The sequence below is a fragment of the Choloepus didactylus genome, chromosome 17 (genome assembly GCF_015220235.1).
Source record: "Choloepus didactylus isolate mChoDid1 chromosome 17, mChoDid1.pri, whole genome shotgun sequence".
NCBI classification, from domain to species: Eukaryota; Metazoa; Chordata; class Mammalia; order Pilosa; family Megalonychidae; genus Choloepus; species Choloepus didactylus.
In genome coordinates this window covers 44,988,220-45,002,106 of record NC_051323.1, presented here as the reverse complement: position 1 = coordinate 45,002,106, position 13,887 = coordinate 44,988,220, and the positions used below count along the sequence as shown (strand labels likewise).

At 49.5% G+C, this 13,887-nt stretch overlaps 1 protein-coding gene across 3 annotated transcripts in view; it reads left to right on the top strand.

The window, feature by feature from the left end:
• The first annotated feature begins 362 nt into the window (after positions 1-362).
• TTC7A (tetratricopeptide repeat domain 7A) overlaps positions 363-13,887 on the top strand; it is a 126,408-nt gene continuing 112,883 nt past the window's right edge. For 2 of the 3 annotated variants that reach the window (XM_037806987.1, XM_037806985.1), the window contains exons 1-2: positions 363-881; positions 8,954-9,117. In XM_037806987.1, coding sequence (XP_037662915.1) covers positions 698-881; positions 8,954-9,117 — 348 coding nt within the window. In that variant the 5' untranslated portion in view covers positions 363-697. The remainder of the gene's footprint in view (positions 882-8,953; positions 9,118-13,887) is intronic. The other variant, XM_037806986.1, reaches the window with a different exon arrangement.

The following is a 13,887-nucleotide window of genomic DNA, read 5'->3' as shown; positions in this document are numbered from 1 at the left end:
CGCGCTCTCGCAGCTGGGGGCGACCAGCCGGCCTCTCCCCGGATTTGTGACGTGCCGGGGGAGCAGTGGTGACGGGACCACCACACAAAGCCAGTGGTCGGGGCGCGGGTCTCCCAGGCCAAGAGCCCCTTTCGGTGGGGGAGGGGGAGGGGGAGGGGAGCGAGGCGCCCCCGGGCGCCCGGGCTCCGCGCAGCATTAAAGTGAGCGCAGAGGCGGCGGCGGCGGGGAGCGGGCGCCGGGGCGGCCGCGGGCGCCTGTCGCGCGCCTGGCTGCTGTGGCCGCGCTGGCCGCCCGCGCGTCCCGCTCGCCGAGTTCGCGCCACGCCCCGGCGGGGGTGGAGCAGCTGCCAGGGGCGGGTCCGCAGCTGGCGGCGCCCGGGCTCAGGGCCGAGGCTGTGGCAGCAGCTGCAGCTGCGGCGGCGGCAGCAGCGGGAGGAGCTGCTGCAGCAAAGGCGAAGGCTGCTCCTAGACGCGTCCAGGCCTCGCGGTCGGAGTCCCAGCCCGGAGGCGCCGGGCGGCGCGTTGGGTGGTGTTGCTGCCCGCCCGCCGCCGCCCGGGCCCCCGCTGCCACCCAGGCCCCCACCGCCGCCCGCTCCTCCTCCAACCTCACCGCCCGCGTGTACGCCCCAGCCTGGACGCCGACCCCGGCCGGGTCTCCACTTCTCAGCCGCTTCTTCCGCGACAGTGCCCGCTCGAAGATGGCTGCGAAGGGCGCACACGGCTCCCACCTGAAGGTGGAGGGCGAGCTGGAGCGCTGCCGCGCCGAGGGCCACTGGGACCGCGTGCACGAGTTGGTCCGGCAGCTGCAGACGCTGGTCATGCAGGGCGGCGGAGGCAGCCGGCGATCCAGCCCGAACCCCTCGTTCACCGCTCAGGACTCGGGTGAGTGAGGGAAGGGACTGGATGGTTCCCAGGAAACGAGCGCGCGAAATGCGCCGCCTCTTCCAGGAAGCGCGCTGCGACTGTCCCCGGCCGGCGAGAGCAGCCGTCGGGATTACACTCCCCGCAGTGCTGGTTTTAGGCTCAGCCTGAGTAATTAGGAAGGTTCTTCTACTTTGGGGGGAAAGAGAAAAAGGACTTTTGCTCCAAATCCTTTAGGATCATAAGGGTAACTTTGTCTACTGTAAAATGGTATCGGCACGTATCAGCGCATCCGTGGACTCCTTCCCCACCTGGGTCCGGGGATGTCCTAAACTCTATCCGGCGAGGGCTCTGACTGCTTACCTTTCTTTTGGCTCTCCTTTCCTTCCCCTCTGTTTCCTCCAAGTAAAGTTGAAGACGGAGTTCTGTCCGCAGCAGACAAGGGTTGGGGTTTGACCTAGCGCCAGGGCGGGGTGGTGGAGAAGTGGGGAAGAGGCCTGGCAAGCTCCGGTTTCCTCATCCGTGGTCGGACTCGGATCCCGGCTAGCCGTGGCAGTAGGTGACTTTAGCGGTAGGGCTGGTTTGGCTGGGCTGGAGCGGGAAAGCACCCCGATGTGGCAGTGGGGGAACACCCCGCCCCAGCCTCCAAACTCAAGTCTTGTTCTGGTGCCTCGAGAGCACTAGGCCCAAGCCCGGTTCTTTCGCATGCACAGCCACTGAGGAGCCTTCAGAGCCTTTTGTGAAAGGAGGCAGCTAAGAAATAGAGACATAAAGAGTTTGAAAGGAAGGCTCAGTGGGGGAGAAGGAATGATAATGGTAATAATAGCTACCACTTTTCTACCTTTCACTTGTACCAAACACTGTCCTAGCACTTCAGTCAACTCATTAACTCCTCACAGCCACCCCACTGGGGCAGGTGCTCTTATTTTCCCCACTTTATACATAGATAAGGAAGGTTAGGCACGAAGAAATTAACTGGATCACCCAGCCAGTATTTGGCGGAACCAGGATTTGAAGGGAGTTTCCAAGTACATCCTTTTAACTTAATCATGCCTAAAAGAGGTATAGTAAAAATTCCTGCCCCTGAAGATCTCTGGGAATGGTTGGGGAGGCAGGGAGGTGATTAGAGGGCAGTTGTGTGGTTAGATTGCGCAGTAGAAAGGGAAGAGGACTTCAAGGAAGCAGCAGAACTTTGGCCTCTGATGAGTGTTTGGGAAAGTCAGGGTATGTAGGGCCAGAGGGGAGGATGGATGGAAGCCTGCTGCCGGGGGTTGGGTGGCAGGGACAGTCAGTCTGAGGCTTTGGGGTAGGTCTGAGCATGGCAGTGCGGGGTAGTGGCCAAAGCTGAAGATACATGTTTGGGAGAAGCTGGTAAGCCCCTTCTTCCAGGGTAGGAGAGAGACATCACCGGTTCCCCTTGGTGAGGGGTCATGTGCTGGGATGAGGAGATGAGGCTGGGAGTGGGAACTGAGCCAGCAGATGGCATTGGACCCCGTGTCAAGTGTGGGAATTGGAGTGAGGCTGGCAGCACAGAGAAACATACTGGGCCCTAGACAGGAACCAGGGGCCTCTTCGTGTAGAACCGGAGGCTGTATTTCCTAAGCCTTCTTCAGAGGTCTCAAGGAGGCTGGGCACTTAATAAGCATCCCACAAAGGAAGAATTTGGGAAGTCAGTAAGTTTGGAAATAGTGGATTAAATCACATTAAACAGAATTTTTTTTAACTACAGGATTTCTCAGAGCCCTTAACATACTCACCTGCCATGTCATGTGCAAGCCAGGGTTAGAGAACAAATGCCACGTTTCCCAAACTTAACTTGACCACATTCTATGGAACACAGTTTGGGAAACATTGGTATGGTATGGCAGGTTATCGTTTATACAGTGCTTTCTCTTTATATATATATTTAATTCTTGGAAACAACCCTGTGAGGAGGGGCAAGAGTTACTGTCCCATTTTAGAGACAGAGACACCAAGTTGCAGAAAGATATGGGGTAGACCCCATACCCAAGTGTGGATCCCTGCCTCTGGGTCCGCTAGCAACATAGCAGAGGCCGGGGAGTCCCGGCTGGCTTCACTGCGGTTACTGACTTAGGGGTAGTGGGACCCCTCCTGCCAACTTGGATTTTCGCTCTGTGAGTGATTTTTTTCTCCCACTGTTAAATCCAGACACACCATCCCCTACACACACATAGACATACACAACCTAGGAGGAAAGAAAACAAAGGGCTCCCTGAGTCCATCTGTGGAGCAGTTTTTGGATTGTCTGCTATTTTGCTTCTCTCTGTCAAGGGGTTCCTTGAACACTTGGAGACTGAGAGCTTGCTCTTTTTGGGGGTGTTGGGGCTGCAGCCCACCCCCAGCAATCCAGGAGATTCTTAGATTCCCATCTGGACTGTAGCACATTCACAGCTCCATAGATTGTGGGGGTGGGGGAGGGAGGTGCTGAGGCCCTGAGCCCCCTGTGCCAGTGAAATTTCCTACAGAAACTAAAAAAAACAGCTTGCAGAGCCCAGACTCCATTCCAGGCGGGCAGAAGGCCAGAGGGGCGGATGGGGCTGTGTGTGGCAGTGGTGGTGACTCTGGTCTGGTGGGAGTGAGGGATCAGAAGATGCTTAAGAGGACCGGCCCCCGCACCTTTTCCTGTCTGAGGAGGCCACGTGTACCCCATTGGGGGTGGAGGTAGGGGGAAGGTAATTGTACAGTTTGTACATTTTCTTTGAAACGCACATCCGGTTCAGATTTGGTCAGGATGGCAGCAGGGGAACCCCCAGAGTATGACTGGCTGTGAAGGGAATTATTTGGGTAAAAACAAAGAGCCCCACCCAAGTGGTTAAAAAAGAAAAGAAAATTCTATTATGAAAAATTTCAAAAACCTAAAAATGTAGAGGGAAGGATGAGTCCCATGTTCCCATCAGTCAGTGTCAATGTTTGTGAGCTCCTGAACACTCGTGTTGGAGCTGTAGCTCCACTTGCCCCCACCCTTCCTTAAATATTTAAAAATATAACCACCATACCATTATCACACCAAAAAACTCTAGCAATTGAATTTCACAGTTGGTTTGTTAGAGTCAGGATACAAATAAAGTCCAAAATTGCTCTCTACCGTCTCCAGCATTTTATACTGAAAATTTCAAATATACAGCAAAGTTGAAAGAATTTTTCAGTAAACACCTATATACCTGCCACCAAGATTCTATCACTAAAAGTTTACTGTACTTGTTTTGTCACAGATCTGTCCCTCGATCAATCCCTCTATCATCCATGTTGAATCTCTTCTAATCTGTAGTTCCCCCTTTGGACTTTTTTTTAACTGGAGATTGTTCTGAGCATTTCTTTGGTTTAAGTTAGAGTGGGGTGTTTGGGGGCAGGTGGCCTCTCGCTAGTTTGCAGCTTCCTCCTCTCGCCGCGGTTGGAAGGTTCCAGCCCTCGGCAGTCCTGTGAGGTGAGCAGCTGCAGAAACCACCGTGCCCCCATCTGACCTGCAGGGAAGGGCCGGGTCTGAGCCCTGGGTGGGCAAGCTGTGGAGAGGGGAGCACCGCTCTCCACATAGGGGTCCGGTGAGGAGGCTTATGTCTTTGAAGTGGGTCCCTGAGGGGGTTCTTCAAAAGGGCAGGAGCTGCAAGGGCTCCGAAGAAGGTAGCTGAGGAAACTTTCGAAACAAGGGTGAGGCTAGAAGATGGGGTGACCATGGAGCGGTTGATTCCCTGGGGCCTCCTGAGGGAAAGGGTGCTGGGCTGCCAGAATCACACCCCGGCTCCCAGAGACTTTGACTGTCCAGAGAGTCTTCCTGAAGCTTCTCCCCTTCCCACCCTTGGGAGGGTAGAAGCTGGAGCACAAACAGCTGGAGCACAAACCTGGATGGGGAATAGGTTTTGGACAAAAGGATGATAAAGAGCAACTTGTTTTGCCTTGTTTTGGAGAAGGACAAGAGCACCTCTAGCCACGTGGATTTTTATTTAACAAATGAGAACCTAGAATATTTTCAATGCCATAAATTGTGGGGCTGGGGGAGGTGCTGAGGTGCTGAGCCCTCCTGTGTCAGTGAAATTTCCTACAGAAACTAAAAAAAATAGCTTGCAGAGCCCAGACTCTGCGATATATCTTCAGTTCCACAGATTGGCCAGCCAGCAGTAGTGGGATGGAAAGAAAAGGCGGAAGGAAGAAGGAGTATTGGGCAAAGAGAGAAGAGAAAGAAGTGAATTACAGAGTGTGGATTAAACAAAAACCATTAGGCTGAGTGGAGGAGTGAACAGGGAGGGCAAAAAGGCATGGGAGAAGGACCTTAAGTCTTAGTAAAGGAAATAGTCTGAAACTGACAGATATATGAAAGTGAGCAATTCTTATCCCTGCCTTTGGAATTGCTATTAGCTTTTAATCTACCGTTTACAGCTCTTAGATTGTTCAATTTCTAAACTGCCAGCTTTGCTCTGCATGGAATGCAGGGGGAGACAGACTATTCTTTGGGTTAAAAGGCTGTGACCGTAATAATGTTGCATATACATTGTGCTGGTTGAGCTGTAGCTAGCCAATGCTTCCGGTAACGATTTATAACCAGTGATTATGTCCTCTATAGTCAACTTTCAGTAGCACAGCATCTAATGGATTATATTATAGACCCGTTTCTTCCAAGGGGCTGACTCCTTACAATTCTCCACTCCCTCACCCCTCCATTGATCATAACAGCTTCATCTGAAGGAAATATGAGTAGAAAAGTAACGTTCTGATGAAAGCACACACACTCACACACACCCGTCACTCTCGTACATACGAATGTGTGAGAGGCTCCAGATTCCCTGCAGAAGAGTTTTGGATAACCCACGCCATCATGACCTTCCATCGGTGCAGACCCTGAGGGCTACTTTTGGCTCCTCTCAGATACCACTGGTGTCACTGTCACCTTGTGATACCAAGGCTCCTGGAACAGGTGGTGGGGAGAGAAGAGGTTTTCGGCTCTCCCAGACCCAGATTTAAATTCTAGCTTTGCCAATTATTAGCCTTTTGAGCTTATCCTTGTTATTTTTAGGTCTGTCAGTCTGTTTTCTCCTCTGAAGGAGAGACCAGTAAAGTCCTTAGCACAGTGCCTGGTGCAGAGTCAGTGCTCAGGAAATGCTATCTTTATCATAATCTATAAAATGGGACTAATACCTACCGTTTAGGGCTGTGCAGATTAAACGACATTATATATTAAAGTGCCTGGCACTTAGACCCTCGACAAATATTAGCTCCCCTTTCACAGTAAAAGGCAGTCTTGTTTAGAGAAGTGCTTCAGAAAGATCTGCGAAGGATCAGGGTTTTTTTGTTTTTGTTTTTGTTTTCTTTTCAATTTCCAATCTCGCGTGCTCTGATACTTTCAAAAGATACAACAAAAATGAGTGACCAGAAAAGCGAAAGGAAAAATACACAAATACGACTCTCAGTGTTGTGTTAGTAGAGTCAACAGATTCAAAATTATTCTGTCAAATTATCAGAGTTTCTAAATTGTAGTCTAAAATTTCTGCACTTATCTCCTCGGGATTGGGTAGCATTCGCGGACCCAGGCCAGCGCACCGACCACACTTTGAATAGTACGCGTGTAGAGGACACCCCCATTATTTTGAGGAAAGGTGCATACTCTGGGGAGTATTTCGAGACTGAGGGTTGCTTGGAAGGAAGCTGGTTTCGCCGGGCATATAGGGAACTGAACCGACGAGCTTCGGGGAGGGCTCGTAGTGTGTGCTGGGGTGCGAGGGCCGGGCCCGACGACTTGGCCACGCCCCCGCGCCGTGCCCGCGAGCCCGTGAGCCCCCGCGCCGTGCCCCTGAACCGCGTTCGGGAGCCCGTGAGCCGTGCCCGCGAGCCTGTAAGCCCCCGCGCTGTGCCCCTGAGCCGCTCCCGTTAGCCCCTGCACCGTGCCCGCGAGCCCGTGAGCCCCCGCGCCGTGCCCCTGAGCCGTGCCCGGGAGCCCGTGAACCGTGCCCGCGAGCCTGTGAGCTCCCGCGCCGTGCCCCTGAGCCGTGCCCGGGAGCCCGTGAACCGTGCCCGCGAGCCTGTGAGCTCCCGCGCCGTGCCCCTGAGCCGCGCCCGCGAGCCCGTGAGCCCGCGCGCCGTCACACAGGGCCGCAAAGAGGCGCGGACCAGCCCGGGAGGCGGAGATTGAGGAGGGGCCGACGTTCAGAGGGACGCGTTCTCAGCCGAAGAAGCCGTGGTCTGAATCCCAGACCCCTGCGGGTGTGTGAATCCCAGACATGGCTGCCTCCTAACCCTCCCTCCTGGTTTTACAGCTGTAAAACAGGTTAGAGAGCACCTTTCCCGGAGTCACACAGCCGGGTTGTAACTCGGATTGCAGCTCAGGACTGTTTGTCTCCTGCATCCCCTGCCAAGCGGTCCACCGTTCCTCCTAGCTGAGATTTGGAAGTGGAGAAGATTGCCTTTCATTCCTGTGCTGGTTTGAATTTTGCTTTTGGCTAGGTACAAAATTTTAAAGGTACGAGAGTAACGAGTGAAAAGACTCTTGGCCCTCCCTGCCCCTGGCCCCCCCGCCACGGTAAGCCAGACAGGTTATCAGATGTTTGTGTATCCTTTCACATATTTTGTGCGTAAACACACAGTGGCATAGTCTGTACGTTGTTGTGCACTTTGCTTTCTTGTCAGTTTAACTTGCAATTCATTCCATAACAAGCACAACTTCCTTTTTATGACTCCATGGGATCCCTTTTTATGGATGTACCATACTTTATGAATCACTCCCCTGTTGAGGGGCATAGTAATTGCTTCTAAGTTTTTGCTATTACATGTAATGCTGCAGGAAAGACCTTGTACATAGATCGTTTTACACACGTGCAGGGACGCACATTGGAGTGGAATCAGTGGCTCACCGGGGATCTACAAAAATAATTTTGATATATATTGCCAAATCGCCCTTTTTTAGAGATTCTACCAATTTATATTCCCACCAGCATTGGATGATAGTTTGAATCAGATACTTTCATTTAATTTTAAAAATCATATTGTAGCAAAGGATCTGATGGCAGGCTGTGGCATCCTCAGGGGCAAAACATCCTGCAGTGGTGTTCCTTGGAATCTGGGCTCAAGGATTGTCTCTGAGGGGAGGTTTCCTTACAATTTAGGACCAGTGGCTTTGAGATGTGAGCAAATTGCAGTGATCCGGTGAGCAAGGCTGTGGTCTGAGAATGCCATCCTGGCAGCAGAAAGAGCACTGACAAAGGATGGGACCAAGTGGACATTCCTGGAGACAGTTTTGGGTCATCCCTTGTGAGCCATATGGCTTCCTCATGGGGTAGTTTAGAGGGCCCAATTCATTTGACAGATTTTTGTTGGGCATCTATACCATGTGACAGATTTGGTCCTTGCCCTTATTATGGGGAAGGGGCAGTGCACCAGTCACACAGAGCACTGCAGCCTGAGGCTGTCAGGAAGCCACTCTTGGGCCAACTTCAAACACTGCCACATCTCCTCTGCTGTAAGTTGGGGTGTTTGGTGTGGTCTGGGCAGGCAGCAGATCAAACCAAGCAGTATAAAACCACTTGCCATGGGGTGCAGTCTGCAGGTGAGGACACACATATGAGAGCACTCTGGAAAGTGTCAGCACTAAACCTGTTGACAGGTTTGCCTTTCTATACAAGTAAATCCACTCCCCACCTTAACTCTTGGCTTTGTCTGCTACGCTTTCTTTGGGTCATGTTAAAATACCTTAAAAATGAAGTAAACCAAGTACAGTTTCACAGAAATCAGGAGCATGTGAAAATGCATTAGCCCACCTCGTATTTTCCCTTTTGGGTTAAGAACTTATTACCCACAGCAAAGCATGTGGGTATGACTTTTTCCTTCATTTTAAATTCTGAAGTTTTGGGAATTTGTTCCAAGTCCTGGGAACTCTACCTCCTCAACCATCAAACTATAGCAGGAAATAAACCCAAGGGGTTTTGAATGTGGCCATGCTTAAGTTTGTGGAATATGTGTCTTTATTTTCTCAAGATGCAAGCCATTTGGGGGATGGGGGGTGGGCACGGGGGCACGTACTGCTCCCCACATCTACCGGGTTCAGGGGGTCTTCCCACACGTGTCCATCTCATCCCTGTCCTGTCTTCTAGATGACTTTGGGAAATTGCTCCTGGCCGAGGCCCAACTGGAGCAGTGTTTGAAAGAGAACCACGCAAAGGTAAAGGACTCCATCCCTCTGCTGGAGAAGAATGAGCCAAGGATGAATGAAGCCAAAAACTACCTGAGCAGTATCCTTAACCACGGGAGGCTGTCAGTAAGTTGTCAGCCCCCAAGCCTGGGCCTCCACCCCTCTCCCTCCTGCCTCCCACGTGCTGTCGAGCTCTCCCTGGTTCATTTGGTCACTTGTGCAACATCCCTCTCTTAAGGGTTAGCCCCTCACTGTCCAGTACTAGTCACGTGTGACTGTTGAACTCTTGAAATGTGGCTAGTCTGAATTGGGATATGCTGCTTAAGTGTAAAATACGCACTGGATTTCGAAGACTTAGTACAAAATGAAGACTCTAAAAGATCTCATTAATAAGTTTTTATATTGATTACATGTTGAAATGATATTTTGGATATATTGGGTTAAATAAAATACATGACTAAAGTTAATTTTGCCTATTTTTACCTTTTTTTAATGTGACTAGAGAATTTACTAAAAAAAAAGTGACTAGAAAATTTAAAATTGCACCTGTGGCTTGCATTGTATTTCTGCTGGACAACACTGGGTTGACCTAATATGTGCTTGGCCTTTTGGACTCTCTGGAAATAAGACCTCTGTGAGCCTGTAAACTAGATAGAGGCAGCGCACATGTGAAGTTGGCTAGCTATGGAGGAGCTCAATAACAGGGCATGTCAGTGTAAGTCCACATGCATTTATTGAGCACCTACTGTATGCAAGGAATGTAGTCACAACTTTCTCTAGACCTTTGCTGCTCAAAGCATGGTCCACCCTCCAGCAGTGCAAGCATCATCTAAGAGCTAATCAGACATGCAAAATCTGAATCAGACCTTGCATTTTAGCAAGATCTCCTGTTGGTTTGTGTGCACATTGAAGTTTGAGACTGTTCTAGATTATAGTATATCCCATGCTATAATAGGGGATAGGTATGTTGTTAGAGACCCAAAGAGTGAGTGAGTTTTCAAGAGATATTCCAAAACAATCTACATGCTGACAAACATTTTTTCGAGCACCCGCTAGGTGCAGGGTACTGCATTACATGCTCTGAGGGCAATAAAAATGAATCCAGCATGGACCCTGCCCTTGGGGTTGCAGGTCTACTGGAAAGATTAGTCCTATCAGCAAATACAAAGCCATGGTCCAAGGTGGGCATGATATACACCACAGGAGTGGTATATACAGGAGGCAAGTGGTAAACACGAGGGGGGCCACTTCTTCGGGGTGCAGTGGGGTAGGGAGCAGAGAGAGGGTGAGGGTAATATTAGAGGGGGCCGGGCCTTGGAGGGAGGAGAGATGTAGACACATAGAGACAGTAGGGCTGGGCATTCCATGTTAAGGAAGCAGCATGCAACCTAAGGGCTCCTGGAATTAATGGGAAGGAGGTCAGTTTAGCATGAATGAAAATGAATAATGCAGAATTAGGTTGTAAAGTTGCACTAGTGCCAGGGAGTGGTTACTGGAATGCTGGGCCAGGGGGTGTGTGGCTTATTCTGTAAGCTTCTGAGTGCACAGAGCAGGGAGGGAGGTTGGGGGATGTCCCGAGTCCTGGAAGATTAAGGTAAAGAGCTATGAGAAGGCCACTAGCCTCTGAGAAGTATCAGTGTAATTGGAGGGTCTGTTTTGAGTGGAGGAGGAGGAAGGGTGGGGAAGGCTTGTCAGAGGATGGGGCATTGGGCTGGGTTTCAGGTGGCTCCACAGTTTGCTAATTAATTCAACAAATATTTATTGAGCACCTACCATGTGTTAGGTACTATTCTGGGCACTGAGGGTGCTGGACCAAATAAGAAAGTAAAAATGCTGTCTTCATGGGGCATACATTCAGTTATCTGCAAACTGGATGAAATCAGTAACGTATGCAGTGAGCTAGGCAGGATGTCAGATGGTGACAGGCACTGAGAGGAGAAAAACAAAGTGAGGAAGGGAAACGAGGAGTATTGGAGCAGAACTAGAATTTTACATGGTGTGGCCAGAGAAGGTCTCACAGAGAAAGCAATATTTGAGCAGTGGCCTAAAGGAAGTGAGGGAAGGAACTTGCAGGTATTTAGGGAGAAGGCATTCCAGGCAGAGGGAATGGCAGGTGCAAAGGCCCAGAGGTGGGAATGTGCCTGGCATGCTGGGGAACAGAAGGAGGCCATTGGCTGGAGAGGAGTGAGCTGGGGAGCATGAAAGGAGATGATATCAGAAGGAGAAAGAGAAGGGTGGAGTGGGAGGCAGATCCTGCAGGGTTGTGGAGCCCGCTGAAGGACATGGGCCCTCACACTGAGTGAGATGGAAAGCCTTTGGGGGGGTCTTCAGCAGAGGAGCTTCAACGTGTCTTTGGGTTAGAAGATACTAACCAAGGAAAGAGGCAACCCGCCTGGATCAGCCTATAATTTCAGGGGCTTTGCTCAAGCAATACACATCTGCCTTGTTCATAAAGAAACAATCTTGCTGGGTGGAGTTAGAACCTGTCATGAGAAACAGTTTTTAACCCCTCTGACAGGGCTGGTATTGGATTAATATAGCTGCCAGGCCTACACATGTCCCTTGAGCTCTCGGGCCACCAGTTCCTTATCTGCCAAAGGAAAGGGTCAGACTTGATTGGTGGTTTTCAAGCTCTTTCTCACCAACACCCGTGTTTGTTTTCCTGGTAGACACCATTAAATTAAAAAAAAAAAAGTACATTCTTATTATTAAAAATTCAGTAAACAATTTGAAGAATTAAAGCCCTCATTGGCCACTCCCACCCCAGAGCTGAGCACTAGTCACCATTCTGTGTGTGTCCCACACAATATTTCTTTACAACACACACCCACACAGCACTTTCTTTTCTTATTGGAATCATAGGAGATGTATTTGACAACTTGCCCTTTTTCACGTAGAGCTTTTACTGGGAGCTTTCTCCATGCTCGTACCTCATTCCTTGTATTGGCTGAATAAATGACGTCCATGTGTATCATTTTGAAAATTGTTTCCTCTACCAGATCACATTTGTTTTTTTTAATTCAGTTTTGAGATACAGTCACATACCATACAGTCATCCACGGTGTACAGTCAGTTGTTCACAGCACCATTATATAGTTGTGCATTCAACGCCACATTCAGTTTTTGAACATTTTTGTTACCATACACAAAAAAGATTAAGAATTAAAGTTGAAGTGGAAAAGAACACCCAAAACATCCCTTCCCCCCATCCCACCCTATTATTCGTTTACTTTTTGTTCTCATTATTCTATTCCTCTGTCCATACAGTGTATACAGGGGATGGGAGCCACAAAGTTTTCGTAATCACACAGTGTAAGCTATATAGTTATACAATCATCTTCAAGAGTCAAGGCTACTGGGTTGCAGTTCAACAGTTTCAGGTATTTCGTTCTAGCTATTCTAATACACTAAAAACTGAAAAGGGGTATCTATGTAGTGCATAAGAATAATCTCCAGAATGACCTCTCAACTGTATTTGAGATCTCTCAGCCACTGAAACTTTATTTTATTTCATTTTGCTTCCCCTTTTGGTCCAAGAAGGCCTTCTCAGGCCCACAATGCTAGGGCCAAGCTCATCACTGCAAGTCATGTCCCACATTGCCAGGGAATTCCATACCCCTGGGAGTCATGTCCCACATAGCGGGGAGGGCAGTGAGTTGACCTGCAGAGTTGGCTTAGAGAGAGGCCATATCTGAGCAACAGAAGAGGTTCTCTGGGGGTGACTCAGGCATCATTTTAAGGAGGCTTAGCGTCTCCCTTGTATAACAAACTTCATAAGGGCAAGCCTCAAGATTGAGGGCTCAGCCTTCTAATTCAGTAGCCCCCAGTGCTTGTGAGAATATCATTAATTCCCCAGGTGGGGAAATTTAATATTCCCACATTTTCCCAGAGTCCCTCAAGGGGGCTTAGCAAATACAACTTCATTCTCTTTCAGAATTGTCCTGGGATGTACTAGGGCTCCACACTAACCTGCACAAACCAACCAGATCTCACTCCTCAATCAATGCTCCATGTAATTATGTTGTTTGAATAAACTGATCCTACAAGTCAAATTATATAATGTGTTACAAAAAATATAGATGTTGCACCTAATAAACATCTCTTCCTTTGGTCCCACACAGAAGCTGAAGCTTCAGAAATGCTGTCCATCATCCTTTAACCTTCAGTCTGATTTACCTTAGTCCTAACCAAGTCCATTTTGTTCATATCTCTAATTGAAGTCTGATCTCCTTTTTCAGACTCTTGAACACAGATCACATTTATTAAATACAAGTTTTACTGTGTTGAATTAACCAAACACATACATAGAAACCAGTAACAGTGAGAAACTCACTGTTATCCCATTGTATATGGGATTTCCAGGTCAAAGCCAAAAGCTTGATGTTGATCAGGCAAAATAAAATATTAAAAGTAGTTTGTGGGATTCTCTGTCTTGCCCCCAAAGGTCAGGGTGTGCCTGGGGGGGCGATCTTTCTTGGCAGCACATGAAATCTCACCTGGATCCCTGTGCACCCCAAGTAGCTCTGACGGTTGAGGAGGGGACGTGGGGAGGTGGGTCCTGAGGTACCTACTTGAGGTGATCCCCAGCCACCCCCCAGAACCTCCATTATCAAATGGGAACCAGGCCTTGTGCCGTCTTGTTATTTTTTTTCCCATTTTCTGGATGATGCGACTGAGAGCCAGGAGAGGTTCAGTCGCTTAGCCAAGGCCTGCAGTAGCAGGTGTAGGATTTGAATTCAGGCCTGTTTGTTTTCATGGCCCAGCTCTAATGCTCTTTGCCACATCTTGCTGCTGCCTCCCCGAGTACTGGAGTGGAGATATGACGGTGACCAGGGCGCTGGGACTAAGGTTGGCTGTGATACTGACACGCCCACTTCCATAGGTCCCGTTTTACAT